The following is a 22,767-nucleotide window of genomic DNA, read 5'->3' on the forward strand; positions in this document are numbered from 1 at the left end:
ATGAAATATATATTATATGATGATGATGTAGGTAGCCGATTTTATCCTCTTCCATATTAGTCACTTCTTAGTATATGCGCACGATAGTTTCATTTATCGAACTTGCCCCTTTCATGCGTCTTCTTGGTAGACCTGCTTGGGTGGGTGCTGGTTGGGGATCCCCGCGCAGCACTTTCAGCAGTCAGAGAAACTCGTGTTATTCTTCTCCTAGAATGTTGAGATTGTGGAGGTGTAGCATTTTGTTCGACAGAAGCCTGTGTGCCTTAGCACTCACCAACGTCTCGCATACTGTCATGTCCAGCGCCGGCTCCAGACACGCCCTGACGAACCTCAGGCAGCGGCTCTATATTCCTATTCCTCAAATTTACCATCATTCATGGGTTCCTCCGTATCGTGAGGAGACGGCCTTCGATCGCTTTTCACGATCCGCAGAGCTACGGCGGGAGAATTCTTGAGCTACTTTCCACACGGCATTATTATTATTATTATTATTTTCTGCTGAATCATTAGTTTGAGTTGAGTTTACGAACGCTATTTCAACGACAGTTCAAATGAATAATTAAGTCAATATGTTTTATTTCCTCACTTATAAATATATTTATTTATTGCCTCCAAAAGAGCAAATACATTATTATGGAAGATATTTAATTTTTTTATAGTTATATGAATATAATTTCCCTGAATCATCTTTTCATACAACAATATATATTCAAGAAATAATCTTTTAAATAATCACAAAAAAAAAATTTTTTATGAAAAAATATAGAAAGTACCAATAAAAAATACGTGAATAAAAAAAAGTTTTCAAAATTCCCACTGAACGCTCCATTCTGTCACGATATTATGGTGACGTCACTGCATAAAAGAGTCACCACCATAGACAAACTAACTACTTTATTTATGACCACCACGTGCTAACGGTCTGTCACACTGAACTAATATCAGCTGATATTGACAGTCAAATCGGTTTGATTATATCATCTGACGTTATAAATCATATATAAACTAGTTCTAGATAAGATTAGTTTGTCTATGTTCTAAACGTTTCAGTGCTATAACGTCAAATTGGTGTTCGCAGTCACGTGCTAGTCGAAAAGAATTATAGTATATCCAAAGTCACTTGAACTAGTCTATAAAAACGCTTGGCCAGAGATAATTGCAGAACAGTCATAAACCATAGGCGCACACTTTTTAAACCCTTGAATTGAAAATAATATTTTTGCGTATGTATGGGACTCAGATGTCGATTCTTTCAGAGAATTTGTGACATGAGTAGCTTTTGCTGTCACATCAAAAATGATACTTTGTCATTCTACGGTGTTATAATTTGATTATTCTTTATTCTCGACCCATAATATACTATAAAGCAACGTTATCAATGATGATGAACTGATCGTTGCATAGAATTATAAGAGCACGAAAATGTTTGAGATCAATTTGGAAAAGTTCTGTCTAAAGATAAGACAAACTAGGGTAGAAATAGGTGCATGACCTTGAGATCCTTGAATGACATCCAATTTTCTACGTCAAATTAGCAGCTCCGTTGCCGAATTGAGTTTTATTTCTTCGTTATTGTTAGGCGAAATTTATGTCCCTCAGTGGAAGCAGAAAACTAAATGATAATGATGTACAGGGTGATTCACCGCGATGGCCTATAAGACGTTTATAGAAAATCTCATTTTAATCAATTCTTCCTTCAGTGGAATGAAGATATTCAGGATGCGAAATCATTTTCTTCAGAACCTGTCATATATCAATTCTGACTTTGAAAGTAAATGGAGGAATAGATTTGATTGGAAATATTCATCTTTTTTTACATAAGCCATAGAATTGTGCCAAACATCATAGTCGAAATCATTAAAAGAATCAGTCACACAACGAACTAAAACTACGAAAAAATGCATTTCAATAATACCCCTATGGGACCACACTGGTCTATGCGAATTATTAGAAAGTAATTAAGAAGTGATAGATGCAGCCAATGAGTGTAACCAAAAACGCTCTTGAAGTGGAAAAGGGAATACGAGGGGACATATTCAGCCATTAAGATCAATCAAATCGGGACATTCTTGTCTCCAAGACGGTTTGCTGAATACCAGGGTTTATTTGAGAGTATTGATAGCAATATTTTCATAAATCCAAAGGAATTTCTGAAAACTTGGACAACCCTTGTATAATTGAAATATTCAGGCTTCCTCCAAGTGACTTTGGATATACTATAACACAATTTGTATCAATATTATTAAATTGAATTAGAATGACAATTGTATTTTAGTATTTTAAAAACGGCCTTTAATGTGGAAAACCTAAATTCATTTGATTTTATTATATGACGCAACATCTCTATTTGATTTGAACTGATGTCATTTTGATTAAGATTAACCCCAATTTGAACTTGAAAAAGTATAATAATTTATAAGCCAAATAGTTCAAACAAATAGAGATTATCAGGGCCGGTTATTGAGATATCATAAGAAAAGTAAATTATGTCATTTTGATTTTTCCTTTTTTCCCACTTTATTTCAAATATCATCAAAAAATGTTAGAGGAATTTTTTATTCGACAGTAAATTATCCTCAATTTGACGCAATCAGATTTCGTATCCAACGTTTCGTACTCTCTGGGCCCACCCTCAATCTCATTTTTTCAATACGGACCTGCATATTTTATGACATTTTTCGAAATAACTTTTAACGCTGAATTCAACGATATATCATACAATGTCATTCAAAGTTGATTTTCAGATGATTTTGACCCTTATCCAATTTTCTTTGGGTCGGATCTATATTACCTTTATTTAGTTTAATTAACAACATGCAATAAATTTCGATAAGAAAATCAACTTACCCATCCTGAACTAAATGGAACATATAAGAATCAAAGCAAGAAACCAGTATACTGGTTTCTTGGTTCTTCTTTTATAAATCTCGATTTGTTTGAACTGCTTCATAATGCTTCTAGGCATGCAACTTTTTGTCCATTTGACCCACCTTCTAACTCTTATGGTTTAAAAGTTACCAATACAATCCCATTAAAAAAGTGGCCAACCTGTATACAAAATATGTTTATGCTCCGACGCGTACTTCCGGAGATTGAATTTTCGACATTTATGGCTTGAAAAAACTACCCCTGGGTCTCAAAGGGAAGGTTATGCTCCAGCAAATATTCTTGGAGAAATTAATTTTTCAAATTAGACGGATAATGATTGGAACGTAAGAGTTGCTGAAATATCCCGCGTTCTATAGGAAGGCAATCTTCTCAACACTATACGGAACCCATATCCGAAATTTGTATCCGACCTACTGAATAATTCAAAAACAAATCATTATCTCGCCGCACGTCGATGGTCGGAATGTTTTCGTCAAACAGTCTGCTAAATACACACCCATAAAAATTAGATGGTGTAGATATAGTTCTATAGTTAATTTTAATCGATTTGTCGTACTTTTTTGAATCCCCTAGTTCAATTTTATGGGAATGATTTTAGTTAGCTTCCAAAGTCGGGGAAATGTACCCGCCCTGAAGGACAAATCAGATAGAGCGATCGATTTGAAGAACATGACATGGGTAGTGCATTGCGTTCAATGAATTTACGCCTTATTCACGGCCGACGAAACGACGTATATTCGTATCGCCATAACCTATTTGGCAAATTTATGTTGTTTCTTCGTCGGCACAAAGGGATGCCTACCAGCCCTGATGACTGCACATGTCTTTCTGCGTCAATCTAGATATTTATGACTATGATGCGGCTCCTTTTTGATGGGAATTAACTTTGTCGGTATTCCTGCCTGTTGTTTATGACCGAATTAAATCTCTTTCCGAATTTCTAAACATTTGATTTTTGTTGATCAATCGCAAAACGTTTGTGGGTCTATTTTCATAGGACTGTTTTTATCCAAGGAATCTCGCTTTTTCGTTTTCTCTTGCCGTTAATATTTTCACAAAAATTTTCGTCTGAGAACATTTTTTTATAGTAAGGCTATAGACAGGGTATCCCGGAAAGAATGCGACAAATGGATGCATAAATAAAGGTCATCATGAAGGACTCGTATCAAGATTGCCGTTTGCTATATACAGTGTGATGTCAAGCTTATAAGTGAAATTTCATAGTTCAATAACTCTTTAACTAATCGACAGGATAATTTCAAATTATGAAGTGTAGTCACTCTACTATCGCCTTCCTTCAATATTTCTGAAATCGGGAACAAATCAGATCCGGACTTTTTCTATTTTTGGGAATATTGGATCACCCTGTATGTGCTTTATGATTTTATCTCGAATTCGTGATCACAAATAATAAATTCATAGAGAAAATTCAAAAATCATTATTGGCACTGTCATAGAGGGTGATCAATAAACATTGCCTTTTGAGTGGAATTTCATTGTGCGATAAACTTATCAGTACAATTAAATTCGAAATTTGCAGATCGCAATTCCTGACGTCAAAGGAAATACCTTTTTCCTTTACCATTTTTTCCGAATCGGCTCGGTTGAAAAGATATGGGCTGTTGGAAATCCATAAAAAATGTAATTTTTAGTTATATCTCGCAAATGGAATGGAATCGAGCATGTACAAGCAAAGATTCACCCTGTATAGTTGGGCTATATATTTCAGCTGACTAATGTCTGTCAGATATTCAAACAATTTACTGATTTCCATCCTTTGAAGAAAAAGTAGGGAGTTATTTCTGAAAATCTGACCAGAACAAGGCAACTGCACAAATGTAGCAAAAGTATCTGAAGCAATTTTGGCCGAAGAAAAACGAAAGTGCACGACTAACTTTCTTCAATTTTTTTTTACGAAAATGTCACGGGCACAACTTTCCATAAGTGCAGCACAAAATCGAAATACAGATGTGCTGGGATGAGTTTTTTTTCTAATTTTTGAGTATTCCTGTTAAAGACAAAAAATTTATGACTTCGGTACTGGCCTGGCTTTTAATTGAATTTTGTGATATTTAGTATATGTACTAAAAATTTATTTCATCCGTTGAAACCCAATAAACATATTTTGGGAAATAGTTTCAAAGTCGTATGTAACAAAAAAAAAGTTACAAAGTATCACAAACCTAGTACAGCACAATTCAGTAAAAAAAAAATCGAAAATAACCCTCGTCTTCTTCCACTATGGTCGCTCAAAGACCACGAAACACGTTAAATATCTAACATGTTTGATATCCCATTTTACGTTCGTGCCGGCTGCGAAACCGTCCGTTTCGAGAATAGTTTCACAATTCCTCCGTTGACACGAGTCGATCTCTACACATAACTAACCTCGCTTGTGATTCACTACCCGTGTCAACTAGGATAAATCGTTCATTTCGTGAATATTTGCACGGCTGTTCCGTTGAAACGGGTCGTTTTCCATGTATTCTTGAACCACAGCTGTGATCCACTTGCCATGTCAATCTAGCTTAATGGAGAAATTAGAACTCATTTTTAACGTCTTGTATTGAATTAGAGTACTACAAATTTAAATTATTGTTCTGTATATTAATAACTGAAAGTTGGAAGAAATGGATAGGGAAAATCTACATGATGATAAAATCATCATAAAACAAGTAGTACATAGGCGTACAACTTTGCATCCGCCGTTTTTTTCCCGGAATTGAAGGCTTTATCGTGAAAAACTGGTTATACATTTATGATTCAAAGTATTGTCCATCGCTGGCCACTATTTTCTCCCATCCTTCGGGCAGCGTACGAATCCCGCATTGGAAAACTAGTCATCTTTTGAAGTGTCCACGAATCGATCCAATTTTTTACTTCTTCATAATACCTGTGCTGATCAGCTAAACTTTGTGCCATTGATCGAAACAAGTGATAGTCCGAGGGAGCAACGTCTGGAGAATACGGCGGGTGAGTTAGGACTTCGCAACATAGGGTCGAGCATTGTTATGATGTAAAATAACTTTATCATGTCTCTTGTTGTATTGCGGCCGTTTGTCTCTCAATGCTCGGCTCAAACGCATTGATTGCGTTCGATAACGATCGCCTGTGATTGTTTCAGTTTGTTTTAACAACTCATAATACACTAACGCCGAGCTAGTCCCATCAAATACTGAGCATGACCTTGCAACCGTCGACGTGGAAGCATGGCCGGGATATCCCTATGATTTTCTGCGCAAAGTATTATCGTGATGAACCCATTTTTCGTCTATAGTCACAATGCGATGCAGAAATCCTTTCCGTCTTTGCCTTGCTAAGCAGCTGTTCACAAGCAAACAAACGACGTTCAACATCTCTCGGCTTCAACTCGTACGGCACCCAATTCCTTGTTTCTGAATTATTCCCATGATTTTCAGGTGTTTTGAAATGGCTTGTTGCGTCATTTCCGATGATCCTGCCAATTCTTGTTGTGTTTGACACGAGTCTTGATGAAGTAATGCCTCCAATTTTGCGTCTTCGAAAACCTTCTCTCCTCCACCGGTCTTCGACGTCAAAATTACCGTTTTTGAAACGGAAAGTTATTTCACTTATAGCGGCCGCACCATAAAAAATCTGCGGCTAAGGCTAATCGAATGCTCTCAAATACCTATTTGAGAGCATTCGATGAGCCTTAGCCGCAGATTTCTTCAAATTAAAGCTTTAAAACCTCTCGCAAATGACGAGTATTTGGCTCGTAAGCTGACATGTTTGATCGAGAATAACTTTATGATGCAGACACAAATCGACTAATTTGTCGATGGTGCTATGTTTACAAATAAGCTTATTGTATGACATCTACGATCTATTTATTTCGTTTACCACTTACCGTTACAGCCATCTATTGCAGAACGTCGGAAGCAAAGTTGTACAAATAATATAATTATGGAATTATCTCCCATGTTTACTTGTTTTCCAGCGAATCTAATTAAAATGGGAACTTCACGTAAACTCCTCTCCCGGAGTAAATTTGTGATTGATTTTCGAAGTATAGGATATTTGGGTATATTATTTCTTATTTTGTGTCAATTTTCGAAATTATGAACTTTTCAATTTACTGATTTTCAGCAGACAAAAACACATGTGTTCACTATCGCATATAAATTCTATACTACACCAACTCAAATCGTCAATTTGTTTTAGAAATTCGGACGTATTTTCTGTATCAATTTTAAATTTAAATGAATAAATAACTAAATATAATGAACTACTTACATGCTTCCTCGAGAAACTTTTCTGTTGTAGCAAGATCAGCGTCACCTTTACAAGTTTTCACAGCCACAGGGATAAAATTGGCGTCTTTACCAACGAATGTTCCACTGTGAACATCTCCGAATTGTCCTTCGCCAAGAATTTCCCCCAACTCTAATCTACTTCGGTCCAACTCGTAGTTTTTGGCTAAAATATGTTGAGTTTGATTTTCAATCAGAAAGATACTATGTTCGACGGTAAATTTCAAATGAATAAAACATTTGTATACATATACTCATAGGAATTCCAGATGATATAGTTCAGGAATAATTAGAGATACCAATTTTGCATTTTAGACGATAAAGTTCAGGCATAATTAGAGCCACCAATTTTTTATTTTAGACCATTCTATAGGAACTCTTCATTTTCCATATAAATTGGATGGTCACACTTATTCTGAATATTTCTAAGGTTTTTTTTGCGCAAAACAAATAGATTCTCCCTCGATAACTCTTGAAGTAGCTGATCATTTTAGGTATATCATTATGCTTAAGTAACCCCCTCTATCTTTGTACGTAGAATCGACTGAAATAATAAAAAGTATACGTTTTAATTTGAAAATCTCGAGTTGTCCAAGTTCATGATCTTATTAACACCCTGTACACCCTGGATGTTTTTGGTGAATTTGTTCTTGAAGATTCAGTGTGAAAAACTCCACACTTTTTATGAAGTATTTTAGGAAAGAAAGAATGTATTTTAAGTGTAATTATTTTTTATGGATTCAAATTTTAATCCAATAGATATGATTTAGGATGAATGGAATGTAATAAACAATGAACGTGCTCAACTGAATTGTAATGAACTAATGATAAAATATATGAAAATAAAGTACTGTTATTATTATTATTTATATGAATTGAATTGAGGTATCAGATCCTTCTGATGAGTTTTGACTACATATAGCGCTCGAACATTTCGTTTTTTTTTTACTTTGATATGATTAAATTAAACAACCGGATGATGCGAATGAACAATTATTTCAAATTCGAATAGATGTTACAAATATTCACGATGCAAAAATGTTTAAGTTTAAAAAATTTATTGAAAAAATTATTAATGAAATTCGTTTAAATAAAAAAAAATATATTGAATCCGTTCTTCCAGCAATCCAGATGTCCCAGAAAAAGTATATTATGCTGCCTTTCATTATTTGCGGCTCCTCTAGAGTGGGGAGTTTCAAGTCCAGCTCAGTTTCGATCTTAGAAAAAGCTTGAGAATTTATTTTTTTTTTGTTTAAGATTAACGAGTAAAAGAATCGGATGATATTTAATTCGAATGCGCCCACGCCCAACACTAGATAATTTGATATAAGAAATGAAGAATATTATAAAATAATGGAATGTGGTATGAAATGATAAAACTTCTTATATTTCTTAAGAGACACGAGACAGAGAGGAATTCCAGTTGATGGTCGCCAACCTACGTTGAGGAGACGGCACTTAAAAAAAAGATATTTCTTAAGAAGAATCAGTAGGAAGTTATGAAATAGATTCGTTTTCTTATATTTTGCATTCTATTCTGTTGAATCAACATTCTGATTAGAGAATTAAAAAGAAAGTAATCCATAAACCAAAGTGTCAATAGAGTCCGGCAACATGAAGCGAACGTCGACAAGCCTGATGAGTGCATGTGTTTTTTTAGCGTCAAAAACTCGTAAACTGCACTATGAGGGGATCACGCCACATCTGGATATTTATGAGTATAATGCATAATGCGGCACCTTTGATGAATTTGATGTTTATTAAATTTTTCGGTACTCCTTCCTGTTGTTGCTGACTGAATTAATTCTCATTTAGTACTTCGAATTTCTACACATGTAATTTTTGTTGATCAAGCTTGAAATCCGATCTAGGCGACCGCCTACCCTGCCAAGCCTCTAGCAACTGCCCTGACAACCGGGCTGACTCTTCAGCCAAGAGTGGTCTCAGGAGCTGGTTAAGAACTTCAAGACTATTCGCGTAGTGTCCAAAATCACTTCCTTGACTAAGTAAGTATCAAGTTGCAGCCTCTTTGTATTTTCCAGCATGTGGGCCTCCCCCAAGCCGTCAACAATTTTAATTCCCAATATACAACAATAGTTATAAGTATGATAAGGGGTGTGGGAAAATTGATAAGTGTTATAATTTCACTCTTCTTTATTTCATTTAGTCGACGTTTCGATCCCGATGGGGACCTTCTTCAGGACTCTACAATAGCAATAGAAAACAGTCAAAAACATGGCAATCACAAAACATGTAAAAATAGTACATACCGAAATACAGAGTTGTAAAGATCTTATTTGAACACAAATCAATAGCACTCAAGAAAGCAATTAACAAGAACATCAACAAATTTAGCGAAAAAAGATCTGATATTTCGTTAGCACAAGAGTAGAAATCAATTATCATATGTAAATAAGGTAAACAGAATAATCAACAAAATGAGAGGTTGTCAAAAATGTTGTCAACCAGACTTGCCACAGAATACACGCACATGACAAATGAAACATAGAATAGCATTAAATCACACTTGGTCGCAGTAATTCACTCTCACTGAACTCAGAACAAATGCGATTATTGAAAGACTCCATGAACCGAATCCAATCCCCTCTCACAGAAATAATCCGGAACACAGAATTCATTATTACGTTATCCCGACTGTAGAACTTGTGGAAATATTCATTCCATTTGATCCATCCAATTCACTGCCACCAAACTGGTCATAATGAATCAAATAAGTATAGATGGAGCTAATATTGTTTACATCCCTTCTGTAATTCATAGAACAAGTGTGGCGTTTAATATGGTACATCTCTAAGAAACATCTTTTCTTTCCACTAACTGCACATTCAAGAATTTTGGTGGAATCATAATTCATTGGGTGATCTTTGTCCCGGGTATGGTCTGCTAGGGCACAAATCTTATTTGGATTCTTGATGTCGCTCTTGTGTTTAGCAATCCTTCTCTTCAAAAGCTGAGATGTCTGACCAATATACACCTCACTACATATTGAACATGGAATACAATATCTTTCACTCGACTGTATAGTCTGTCAATTTTAAAATAAGATTTCGGAATCAATTTTTACTAATATCGGTTCAGAGATGGCAAAAAAAATTAAATGCGGCAATCCTGGAATGCTGCAGAAAATGGGCTCCAGCAAGATTGTTAAAGAATCTATTTTTCTCACCCCGGTTACTGACAATGAAATAATAGAGGTAATAGGAAGTCTCAAAAACGACACTTCAGCTGGACCCGATGATATACAAGTAAAATTAATAAAAGCAATCCACATTCACATCACCAAACCAATCTGTCATATAATCAATTTGGCATTCTCGTCCGGTTCACTACCCCAACAATGGAAGGAATCAATCGTTGTTCCTGTTTTTAAAGGTGGCACACAAGATGATCCATCTAACTATAGGCCAATCTCACTTCTCAATAATTTGGCAAAAATTTTCGAAAAATGCCTTCAAAGAAGATTTCTATTTTTTTTTGAACAGCAGGGGATATTATCGGACAGACAGTTTGGGTTTCGGAGGGGTGTCAGTACTGAAGATGCAGTTTTGAGTTTAGTAAAAGATCTTGTTAATAGTTTGGATGAATCGAAGAAGTGTATGACAGTTTTCCTTGACTTAGCTAAGGCTTTTGACACCGTGTCACACGAAATTTTATTGGCAAAGCTGAGAAATGTGGGTATAAGTGGTGTTGCTCACAAATTAATGGAGGACTATTTGAAAGATCGAACTCAATACGTTAAAATTGATGATTGTGTTAGCAATTCGTCAACGATTTTGTTGGGGGTGCCTCAAGGAACAGTGTTGGGGCCATTGCTGTTTCTGATATACATGAATGACATTCTTGAGCTGAAAAACATCCCTGGTAAAATTATTTCATATGCCGACGATACTGCCGTTGTTTTTATAGGTGAGTCATGGGATACTCTTTATAGAACTGCCGAGAAATGTCTGGCCGATATCTGTGGATGGCTGAACATCAATTTGCTCACATTGAATTTCAATAAGAGCAAATTTATCACATTTTCCATTACCTGTGAGAACCAACCCGATGAAAATCTCCTATTCATTCACAATGAAGTGTGTAACCTTCAGGGGTGCACATGTCCATCTATTTTGAGGGTTGATGAGGTCAAATATTTAGGAGTAGTTATAGATAAATACCTACGATGGGAGGCACAGGCAGCATTGCTGACGAAAAAGTTGAGGCAGCTCATGCATGCGTTCTATGGTCTGAGAGATATATTATCTAGACAAAATATACGCATGGTCTATTATTCTCTCGTTGAATCTATTCTGAGATATTGCATTGTTGTATGGGGAGGACTAACCATAAATGCTAGAAGAAACTTGCAAACATCGCAGAACACCTTGATCAAGATAATGCTTAGGAAAGATAGGCTCTATCCAACAAGGGATTTATATGGTGAATCCAAGTTGATGAACCTTGAAAATCTTTTTATTTACCAGTCACTTATGTATATGTCTCGAACAACCACCCTCTTGTTAACTATGGAAATAAATATATGACTAGATTAGTAAGTAATGAGTCTCTCCAAATTCCTTTATTTAAGAAAAGCCATTCTCAGAATTCCATTTTCTATCTAGGTCCGAAATTCTATAATAGGCTTCCACTGTATGTGAGAAAAATGAAAACTAAGAGAAGATTCAAATCGGAAGTGAAAGTGCTCATATTGGAGGGCCGACTTGCCTTTGATTCGTTGATCTCGTGATTTTTTCAATGGTTCGCGATAACGATGAAATTGAGCGAATTTCTTTGAAATGTCGATCTTTCCTCCTGTTTTGCGCCCAGAATCGTCCACACCAGTTACTTTGTTTTTTTGTGTTTTTTTTGCTTTCTATTCAGATAGGTTTGGTGCTTAATTTCGTCGGGGAGCGGGGACTACATAATACAAGCGCATTGCGCTTAGATGAGTCTCCGATCGTCGATGTTGATATCCAGTGTAATGTTATAATTTAGTTGTACATAGGCACCATGTAATTGGAATCAGAATAAATTTGAAATTTGATTTGATTTGAATTTAATTTGTGTGGTCTTTAGGAGGTTAATTAATGCATTAGTCATACCATTTATTAGGGGAATAGAAGAGTAAATAATTCTATCTACGTTCTCAGTGTCCACAGTGGTGGATGCACCCCTCTCTCCATTCGTTGGCTGTCTCGAAAGAGTGGTATTGTATATTAATCTGGACAACAACCTCTTTGGGTATCCATTCTCTAGCATCAATTGTAACAATAACCTCAGATTCTGCTGCCTTAGACTTGTATCTCTTTTCACCAACATTCCTGTAGAGTTGGCAGTCTCAGCTGTTGAGAACAAGTGGGATACTATCAAAAACCACACTAGTCTACCAAAAGAAGAATTCATCCATGCCATTAAGTTCCTGTTTTCTTCTAACTATTTTCTTTTTAATGGTAGGTTCTTCAAACAGGTGCTCGGTTCCCCTATGGGTTCCAACTTCAGTCCGTTCATTGCTGAAGTAGTAATGGATTTCCTTCTGGACTGCATTCTTGTTAGCATTCCTTTTCACATTCCTTTCATCAAGAAATATGTTGATGATCTAATATGTGCTGTACCTAAAGACCAGGTTGCTTTCGTTCTAAACAGGTTCAACAGTGAACATGAAAGTATACAGTTTACGTTGGAGGAAGAAACAGCGAGTGGTGTCCCATTCCTGGATACAAGGGTGATTCGAACACCGGAAAATAGGCTGATTCTGGATTGGTACCGAAAGCCAACAAGTTCAGGGAGATACTTACACTATTTTTCCAATCATCCACATGGACAAAAGGTAAACATGATTTTAGGATTGAAGAATCGCATCGAAAAAGTTGCCCATCCAAGTCTAAGGCAGCAGAATCTGAGGTTATTGTTACAATTGATGCTAGAGAATGGATACCCAAAGAGGTTGTTGTCCAGATTAATATACAATACCACTCTTTCGAGACAGCCAACGAATGGAGAGAGGGGCGCATCCACCACTGTGGACACTGAGAACGTAGATAGAATTATTTACTCTTCTATTCCCCTAATAAATGGTATGACTAATGCATTAATTAACCTCCTAAAGACCACACAAATTAAATTGATTCCGAAATCTTATTTTAAAATTGACAAACTATACAGTCGAGTGAAAGATAGGATGACTGTTGATAATATGAGTGGTGTGGTATATTGTATTCCATGTTCAATATGTAGTGAGGTGTATATTGGTCAGACATCTCAGCTTTTGAAAAGAAGGATTGCTCAACACAAGAGCGACATCAAGAATCCAAATAAGATTTGTGCCCTAGGAGACCATACCCGGGACAAAGATCACCCAATGAATTATGATTCCACCAAAATTCTTGAATGTGCAGTTAGTGGAAAGAAAAGATGTTTCTTAGAGATGTACCATATTAAACGCCACACTTGTTCTATGAATTACAGAAGGGATGTAAACAATATTAGCTCCATCTATATTTATTTGATTCATTATGACCAGTTTGGTGGCAGTGAATTGGATGGATCAAATGGAATGAATATTTCCACAAGTTCTACAGTCGGGATAACGTAATAATGAATTCTGTGTTCCGGATTATTTCTGTGAGAGGGGATTGGATTCGGTTCATGGAGTCTTTCAATAATCGCATTTGTTCTGAGTTCGGTGAGAGTGAATTACTGCGACCAAGTGTGATTTAATGCTATTCTATGTTTCATTTGTCATGTGCGTGTATTCTGTGGCAAGTCTGGTTGACAACATTTTTGACAACCTCTCATTTTGTTGATTATTCTGTTTACCTTATTTACATATGATAATTGATTTCTACTCTTGTGCTAACGAAATATCAGATCTTTTTTCGCTAAATTTGTTGATGTTCTTGTTCATTACTTTCTTGAGAGCTATTGATTTGTGTTCAAATAAGATCTTTACAACTCTGTATTTCGGTATGTACTATTTTTACATGTTTTGTGATTGCCATGTTTTTGACTGTTTTCTGTTGCTATTGTAGAGTCCTGAAGAAGGTCCCCATCGGGATCGAAACGTCGACTAAATGAAATAAAGAAGAGTGAAATTATAACACTTATCAATTTTCCCACACCCCTTATCATACTTATAACTATTGTTGTATATTGGGAATTAAAATTGTTGATATATATATATATATATATATATATATATATATATATATATATATATATATATATATATATATAACGGCTTGGGGGAGGCCCACATGCTGGAAAATACAAAGAGGCTGCAACTTGATACTTACTTAGTCAAGGAAGTGATTTTGGACACTACGCGAATAGTCTTGAAGTTCTTAACCAGCTCCTGAGACCACTCTTGGCTGAAGAGTCAGCCCGGTTGTCAGGGCAGTTGCTAGAGGCTTGGCAGGGTAGGCGGTCGCCTAGATCGGATTTCAAGCTTGATCAACAAAAATTACATGTGTAGATTTGTGTTCAAATAAGATCTTTACAACTCTGTATTTCGGTATGTACTATTTTTACATGTTTTGTGATTGCCATGTTTTTGACTGTTTTCTGTTGCTATTGTAGAGTCCTGAAGAAGGTCCCCATCGGGATCGAAACGTCGACTAAATGAAATAAAGAAGAGTGAAATTATAACACTTATCAATTTTCCCACACCCCTTATCATACTTATCATATATATATATATATATATATATATATATATATATATATATATATATATATATATATATATGATATAAAAAAAAAAAAAAATATATATATATATATATATATATATATATATATATATATATATATATATATATATATATATATATATATATATATTTTTTTTTTTTTCACACTTTCGTGGGATTATCTGGTATTGTCCGGGCACGCGTCTGTTAATGAGGGTAGAGCACTCTCCTTATGATGTTGACAGTATATATATCGGGTGTCCCAAGGTGAGTGGCCTATTAGATTATTATGGAAACTATTGATGGTAAAGATTTCAAATTTTGTGGATAGATATTTGGCCAGTTAAGATACATTTTTAAAATAATTTCACATTTCCAGTGTTGCCGGATGTACGACAATTTGGCAACAACTTTGTTATTTTAAATGGGACATGCGGTATTTCTATTTTTTTTATGATACTCCATAAAATATTAAATCTATTCACTCTTACTTTTCCATCCCTATCTTCAACGGTTTTTGAGTTATTAATTATTTTTCGAAATTTTAGATCAAATTGGCGTATTACGAAAATGACTCTAGTTCGCTCAATATTTGAGATTTAAGTCAGAAATTTTGCAAGTCGTTTGATATTGATCTGATCTGTGTCACTGCTTTTGAATTATGGTTGTCAATAATACAGGACGGACCAAAAAAAATCATCATTTACCAAGTTACAAAATAATAAAAAAGTCTGTGTAAGTGAATAGAAAAATTGTAGAATGTGTTGTACTGATTCCAAAAATTGAAAAATATACTAGGTGTCTAATTTGAAAAAATAAACTTTTTTACAATTTTGTAACTTGGCAAATGATGATTTTTTTTGGTCCGTCCTGTATTATTGACAACCATAATTCAAAAGCAGTGACACAGATCAGATCAATATCTAACGACTTGCAAAATTTCTGACTTGAATCTCAAATATTGAGCAAACTAGAGTCATTTTCGTAATACGCCAATTTGATCTAAAATTTCGAAAAATAATTAATAACTCAAAAACCGTTAAAGATAGGGATGGAAAAGTAAGAGTGAATAGATTTAATATTTTATGGAGTATCATAAAAAAAATAGAAATACCGGATGTCCCATTCAAAATAACAAAGTTCTTGCCAAATTGTCGTACATCCGGCAACACTGGAAATGTGAAATTATTTTAAAAATGTACCTTAACTGGCCAAATATCTATCCACAAAATTTGAAATCTTTACCATCAATAGTTTCCATAATAATCTAATAGGCCACTCACCTTGGGACACCCGATATATATATATATATATATATATATATATATATATATATATATATATATATATATATTATTATATTATTATTATTTATGCATTAGAGTCCGAGGGAAACAGTTTGAACATTTACTGTAAGTTAGATTTAAGAATTAAATAAATAATCGAAAGTTAAGTCTGTTTTCAATTAATTTACCTTTTTTTTCAATAATATTCCTTTTTCGCTTCCGCTAATCCATCTTTTTCCCTATTGTGACTTTAACAAATAATAACAAAGCCCGGTATCAAATGTAATGTCATAGCAAGCGGCAAAATTACCTGATAGCGGGGTTCCTAGTTTCAACTTAGTTAAGTAGGGCATCGGTAAAATGATGAAAATACCTAGTTTTATGGGCATAAGATTCGTGTATTGTACCATTTCTGAATCTGTCTAAAATGCCCAATTTTTTGATGTTACTTGCTCGTTTTGTTTCAAGGATTTTTTTTTTACAGCAGGTGTCCAAAGTCGAAGTTCTCGTTTTGCTAGCAATTGAAATCAAGATTTATCCATTAATTTACGGAAATCCACATAACTTTTTGACAGAATCATACTCATGTCATCTTAAATAACTATTTAAGATTCCATTACAACAAAAAAAATAAGCTTCGAGAGCTTTCCAGCAGAATTCTGACCCTGACAATGTTAAAAAAGGTGAAAATTCACTAAAAAACGTAATTTGGTAATAACTCGAAAACCATGCAACTTTTACTGGGGTCATGTTAGGCTGGTTAGGTCCCTCTTTAGCTGACCTACCTCCGGTGTCACTGTGACGTGCCACTTATGGGACACCCTGTATGTATATCTATATAACCTCAAAATATGTATCAACCGAAACTATTTTCAATTTAATAACAAGATGTACAAATCTGAAAATGATTTGATTATGGGAAACCTTATCAGCCCTTTCCTTCATTAGCCGAGATTTTTATGACTTATCTAGAAATACAAATTCACCGAAACCCAATAGCTAAATTTTTCTTATATTGATTTATTTATTATTTTGACGATATCTTGTGCTGTTTCACAGGTACAAAAAGACAACTGAATAAATTTCTTCATTCCATCAACAACCTGCATTCTTCATTCACGTTCATAATGGAAGTGGAAACGAACAACAAAATTAATTTTCTTGTAAAATACTTATTGTCTAGCGGCAATTGGTTTGAATGTAACACCCTGTAGTTTGTTAAATTTTTAGATTAATAAAAATGAGCTGTTTAAAAACATGTTTGGTACTTGTGGTCTACAGACAGAATATGGACGAAATTATTTCTTATCAATTTAAAAAAAAATAGTCGTCTAGTTTTTTGTGCAATGTCATTATTTGTTTATTGCCGCTAGACAATAAGTATTTTTGATAATATTGTTAATTTAACTGATGAAGAATGGTACGCGTTACTTTATGAGCACACACAAAACTATTGTATTTTTGTCCACCCTGTACCAATTGGAATCAACATGTGATACATTTTTGGAATCAGCTCAGCTAAAGTAATCGGAAAATTGAGACAAAATGGGGGTGTTCCATTTGAAAAAATGACGTTGACGTCATTACTCGAAAGTAATTCACAGTATAGTAGATTATTATTTTGAAATACGGTAAATTAATATCAAAACTCGACGTGTTTCAGGATTATTTCTCAAAATGGTCTGTTTAGCTAAAAATGAATTTGTTCCATAGTTTACGGACACAGTGTATATATATGAGAGTTACTATAATCAGGATAGCATTACAAAATGTTACAAAATCGTATGTTTAAATATATTTCATTTCATTAATATTGTCAACGATGGAATAATGGAAGTCAGTAAATTTTTATTAAAACGTTTATCTAACTTACTCGATGGCGTAGAATAGTCTCCTTCTTCGTCAACAATCTCGGCATAATCTTCTAAAAGCATACTTCCAGTCGGAGTATCAGGAATATTTCCTTTATTACCATATTTCTGTTTTGATGAATAGGAATCTACGAAGAGAGATAATAATTATTGAATATCGAATTTCACTTTATTTTTCCACCATAGGATGGTTTTAAAAAAGCATGGTTCAATCAATCATCAATAAATAAATCATAGCTTCAATGGAGAAAGAAAATTACTAACCTTTACAAGGACAAGGAAACTGTTTCCAAACAGTAGCTTGCAAAGAAAGAAAATACGAATTAACATATGTTGAAGCCCTTCAATACAAAAAAAAATAATAATAACAAAGGCCTTTACTTCAATGATAAATTACCTGTGAGTAAAAGCAAAGTTTGAACATTTGAAAAAGGTCAACGCCCATACAGCACATTATGGACGTCCATTTTACTACCATTTCAAGTTTAACATTGAACGGATGTCCATTGTACGTACATATAATGTTCGAAAATATTTATGAATATTCTGTTTGAATCTAATCTACATTCTGTGTTCCAACTTAAAGCAAACACAATCATCTAATAAAATTTGATGAAAAGTGCATTTTGTTGGTCCAGTTAATGTACATTTCTGGACGTCCTTTGTACATCCAACAGTGAACATTCATTGTATGTCCAATTCAGGTACCGGGTTTTTCACCTTTTTCACCATAAGTTGACCCCCCCCTCCTTAACTTTGTTACTAAAAGAGGTACAAAAAAATGTTTTCTACAAAAGTTTCACGAAATCGATTAGGGTTTTTTAAAATTATTTCACAAAACAAAAAATATAAAGAGTGGGCATAGTCAAGTAGTACATACTTGATATGTCATTCGAAATATCACTAAATGGGGTAGTTTTTACTAAAATCATTAATTTTTCATCGATAAACCTTCTGGAAAAATATGATTCGATATTGTTCATCTAAGAATAGTTATGTTTATCTGCTTAGCACGCACACAGTGAGGAATTTTTCGACACAAAAACATTTTGTGTCATAGCCACTTTCGTGATCTTTTGAGATATGTGATCAAATTTGATGAGGCTACAAGGATAACCGAAGTGTGATTGATTCTATGAAAAATTAGAATCACCTTCAATAATTGGACCATGCGTAATATGACTGTTCTGGTTTAAAATTACATGTAGAATCTCGCCTTGAAATTTTGGACTTTTCAAAGTAGACACCCTGTATAAGTTTCCTACAAGCCCTGAACTCTTATCAGTCACAAAGGTAGACTGATGAAGCCACAGTGTGGCGAAACAATTAAATAGTTTAGTGAAAATTACTTTGTTTTATTGTTATCAGTTTGTAGATCTTCCAGAAAATCATTTGAGTTGACTTCCTTCAATTCTATTACATTGCTATTGGTCTAGTAGATTATATATATTTCCCTGGAAAAAATTTCGAACTCAATGAAACTTAACTATAAGAACTATAAATGCAATTATTGCAGCAAAAATGTTGTAGATTTTGGGCTGCGTCTGAAGTGCAATGAGTATTTTCATCCCTCATGCTTTGGTCAAGGAGCAAATGCGAAATTGGCTTTGTGCGAACATACCACCAGGAAAGAGGAAATAATGGAAATTAAGAATAATACTATCGAGGTACAAAATAAAATTTTATTAATAGAAAACGCGTATCTCAAGAAATTGCTTTTTGAAGCACAGGAGAAAAATAAAATCCTAATGGACAATAATTAATTATTGATAGGAAGAATTGAAGTATTTGAATAAAAACCTAAACAAAAAAAGTTAATCAATGATGAAAAAAATAAACAAAACAAGTCTGGAACACAGAAACCGAGTTAGAGAGAAATAACATCTTCACAAGGAAGTAGTTGATTCACAACTAAACCTACCAGGTCACGATAAACGGAACATAGAACAATGTAGTCCCAATGTGAATTGTCACAATTAGGAGGAAAGTGACATCATAAGTAAACAAACAGAAGTGACAGAATGGAAAGAAGTAAAAAGCAGAAAACTAAGAACACCACCAATAATGCGAGAACCTACCAAAAACGGTGGTTGGGAATCTCAATTTCCCAATATTCATTATTGAATTTTTTGAATATTTGTTTAATTTTCTCTAAGTTTTTATTGGACAAATTAAATTATTTCCTTTCAATTGATATTCGAATTTCGCGGCATTGCAGGCTACACGTCTGAAACATCGGCAACTTCTGGTTTTTCAAACACATATGTTATGTTATTATTCTTATTGCGGAACGGCTAAATCGATTTTCTAGTGCTATCAAAAATGCCCATAATAATTACTGCAAAGTTATCAAATTCCATCCAGTGCTGTGATCCAACATCTACAGAAATCCAAGAACCAAGATTTCAGAAAATATAGACGAGATAAGCGGTTGCCATAATAATATTTTTTCTGAGGCGTACCTGCCCGGCCATAATTTTTTTTTAATAACTTATTTTGTTAAACCAGCGTTTTTCCTACGTTTACAAACGGAAATATCAATAATGACAATAATAAAATAATCAAAAGACCATGAAAAATTGTCTTAGGAACAGCTGCTAATAATACATCAGAGGGCCCATTAAATAGTTCAATGGGAGCAAAAAGAAGAGCCAGGATAAATGTTTATAGAGTTCAACCTCATGCAAGTGCACAAACCATAAAAGATTATATATAGAAAACTCCAAAATGAGAAAATAGAGGCCTAGAAACTGCCAATAAGAAGTGAAGGAATGAAGCACTACAATTGAAAGATCAGCTTTATGGTCCAGGTTGCTGGCCAGCAAATGTCGCAATAAAAAGATTTTGACTAGATGTATATAAAGAACGATATGGCGATCTCTCTTTTTTAGACAAAAATTAGGCCAAAGTTATTCCAAGCAAGCAACATATTTTGATAGAAATCAAAGAAACCTCTGTTATAAACAAAACACAGAACTAAATGAAACCTGTAGCATATTTCATCAAAATACAAGGTCAACTGTAGATTACAATTGAAGGAATTTTTGAATGAAAATACGAATATAAAACTAGTATGTCTAACTGAGCATTGGATAACAGAAGATCAACTGAAAATGTATAAAGTTTCGGATTTATCTCTCGAAATAAGTTTCTGTTGAAAGGGGAACATGGTGGTGTAGCAATTTATGTAAAAAATGATTTGAAAGCAAATAAATGTGATTTTAGTAATAAAATTTCGAAGAAAAAATTTTTGAATATTCAATCGGGTTTCAGAGCTGGACGGTCCTGTACAGATAATATTTTTTGTCTGAAACAAATAATAGAAAAAACATGAACACCAATCAAGAAACACATCTGATGTTTATAGATCGAAGAAAGCATATGATAGCATACTCCTGAAAAAGCTCTGGGAAACTTTACAACAGACCATTGTCAACCAGACTTTAATTGCAGCACTAAAAAACTTATACAGCAACTCTAATTCACAAATTAAGTCTGGGAAAAGATTATCGCGAGAGTTTTCCGTGAATAAAGGATTGCGTTAAGGATGTTGTGTCTCACCCACGCTTTTCAAGATATATATCTCGAAAGCATTGCACAAGTGGAAGAGAAAATGTGAGCCAATGGGAATCCAACTTGGTGACATCTGTTTATACACCCTCCAGTTCACGGACGATCAAGTCATTCTTGCTAGCGACAAGAATGATTTGGAATATATGGCAAGAAAACTACAGGAAGAGTATGAAATTTGGGGACTAGAAATGAATACGCAAAAAACAAAATACCTCCCAATAGGAACCACCAATACAGATTATATCGAGTTGGAAAATAGTGAAGAGGTGGGTGTATGCTCTGAGTATACTCGGGTAGTTCTAGGGATCATAATATAACCCCAATTGGAAGGAAGAAAATAAACATAAACGGAAACAATGGAACAACACAAAGTAAAATATCGGCACTGGACAAAATTCGAAAGGATTCTCGGGAGAAGAGAAAAATATATGGCTATACATAAACAGAGTAAAGAGAAACACCACAGAGAAAATTATAAAAGAATACCTTTCCAGTAAACAAGGATTTGAAAATGACGAAATTACAGTAAAGGAAATACCGTCGAGCGAAGAAAAGTCAAAAAGATTTTTAATAACAGCACCATTCAACAAGAAAGAGGAGATGTACAAATCTGATTTTTGGCCAGCAGGAGTGGGTGTCAAAAGATTTGATTTTTTCAGGCACAAAGATATAATGAAGCAGGAGGGGTTTCGCATCTAAAGCGGAAACAAATGCAATAGACCATGAACACCAAGCTACTACAAAAAATGAATATTTCCAAGATGAAATACATTCGGTACCTAACTCTGTTGTCCACCCAAATGTCCAGTCCTTAGGAAATTCTGTCGATCACCTGGAATCTCTCATCCATCAAATATCCCCTTCAAACAACGTGATGGTATTATGTGTGACAGAACATTGGAAAAGCAAATAACAAATAATGGTATTGATGGTTTCATATTAAGCAGTTCCTTTTGCAGGGAAGTTTATGAACATGGGGGTTCTGCAATATTCGTTAAAAGTGGACTTACATGGCATGGAAGGAAGGATTTGGTCAAAATGTCCCTAAAAAATGTAATTGAAATAGCAGCTATTGATCATGATTGTGGGAAAATCCATTACACCATTCTGTCAATTTATGCACCACAAAGACAGACAAAATAATTTTTTCAACGACTAGAAGAAGTTCTTTCTCACATTTATCTCT

General features: G+C 34.4%; 1 protein-coding gene across 7 annotated transcripts in view; it reads right to left on the reverse strand.

The window, feature by feature from the left end:
* The window catches only part of LOC123673246 (focal adhesion kinase 1-like), a 335,822-nt gene that overhangs the window by 223,826 nt on the left and 89,229 nt on the right, over nt 1-22,767 (reverse strand). For 5 of the 7 annotated variants that reach the window (XM_045607738.1, XM_045607724.1, XM_045607732.1 and 2 more), the window contains exons 6-8: nt 18,273-18,308; nt 18,011-18,136; nt 7,144-7,326 (exon numbers count right to left, since the gene is read on the reverse strand). In XM_045607738.1, coding sequence (XP_045463694.1) covers nt 7,144-7,326; nt 18,011-18,136; nt 18,273-18,308 — 345 coding nt within the window. The remainder of the gene's footprint in view (nt 1-7,143; nt 7,327-18,010; nt 18,137-18,272; nt 18,309-22,767) is intronic. The other 2 variants (XM_045607753.1, XM_045607735.1) reach the window with 2 other exon arrangements.

This window comes from Harmonia axyridis, chromosome 1 (assembly GCF_914767665.1).
Source record: "Harmonia axyridis chromosome 1, icHarAxyr1.1, whole genome shotgun sequence".
NCBI lineage: Eukaryota > Metazoa > Arthropoda > Insecta > Coleoptera > Coccinellidae > Harmonia > Harmonia axyridis.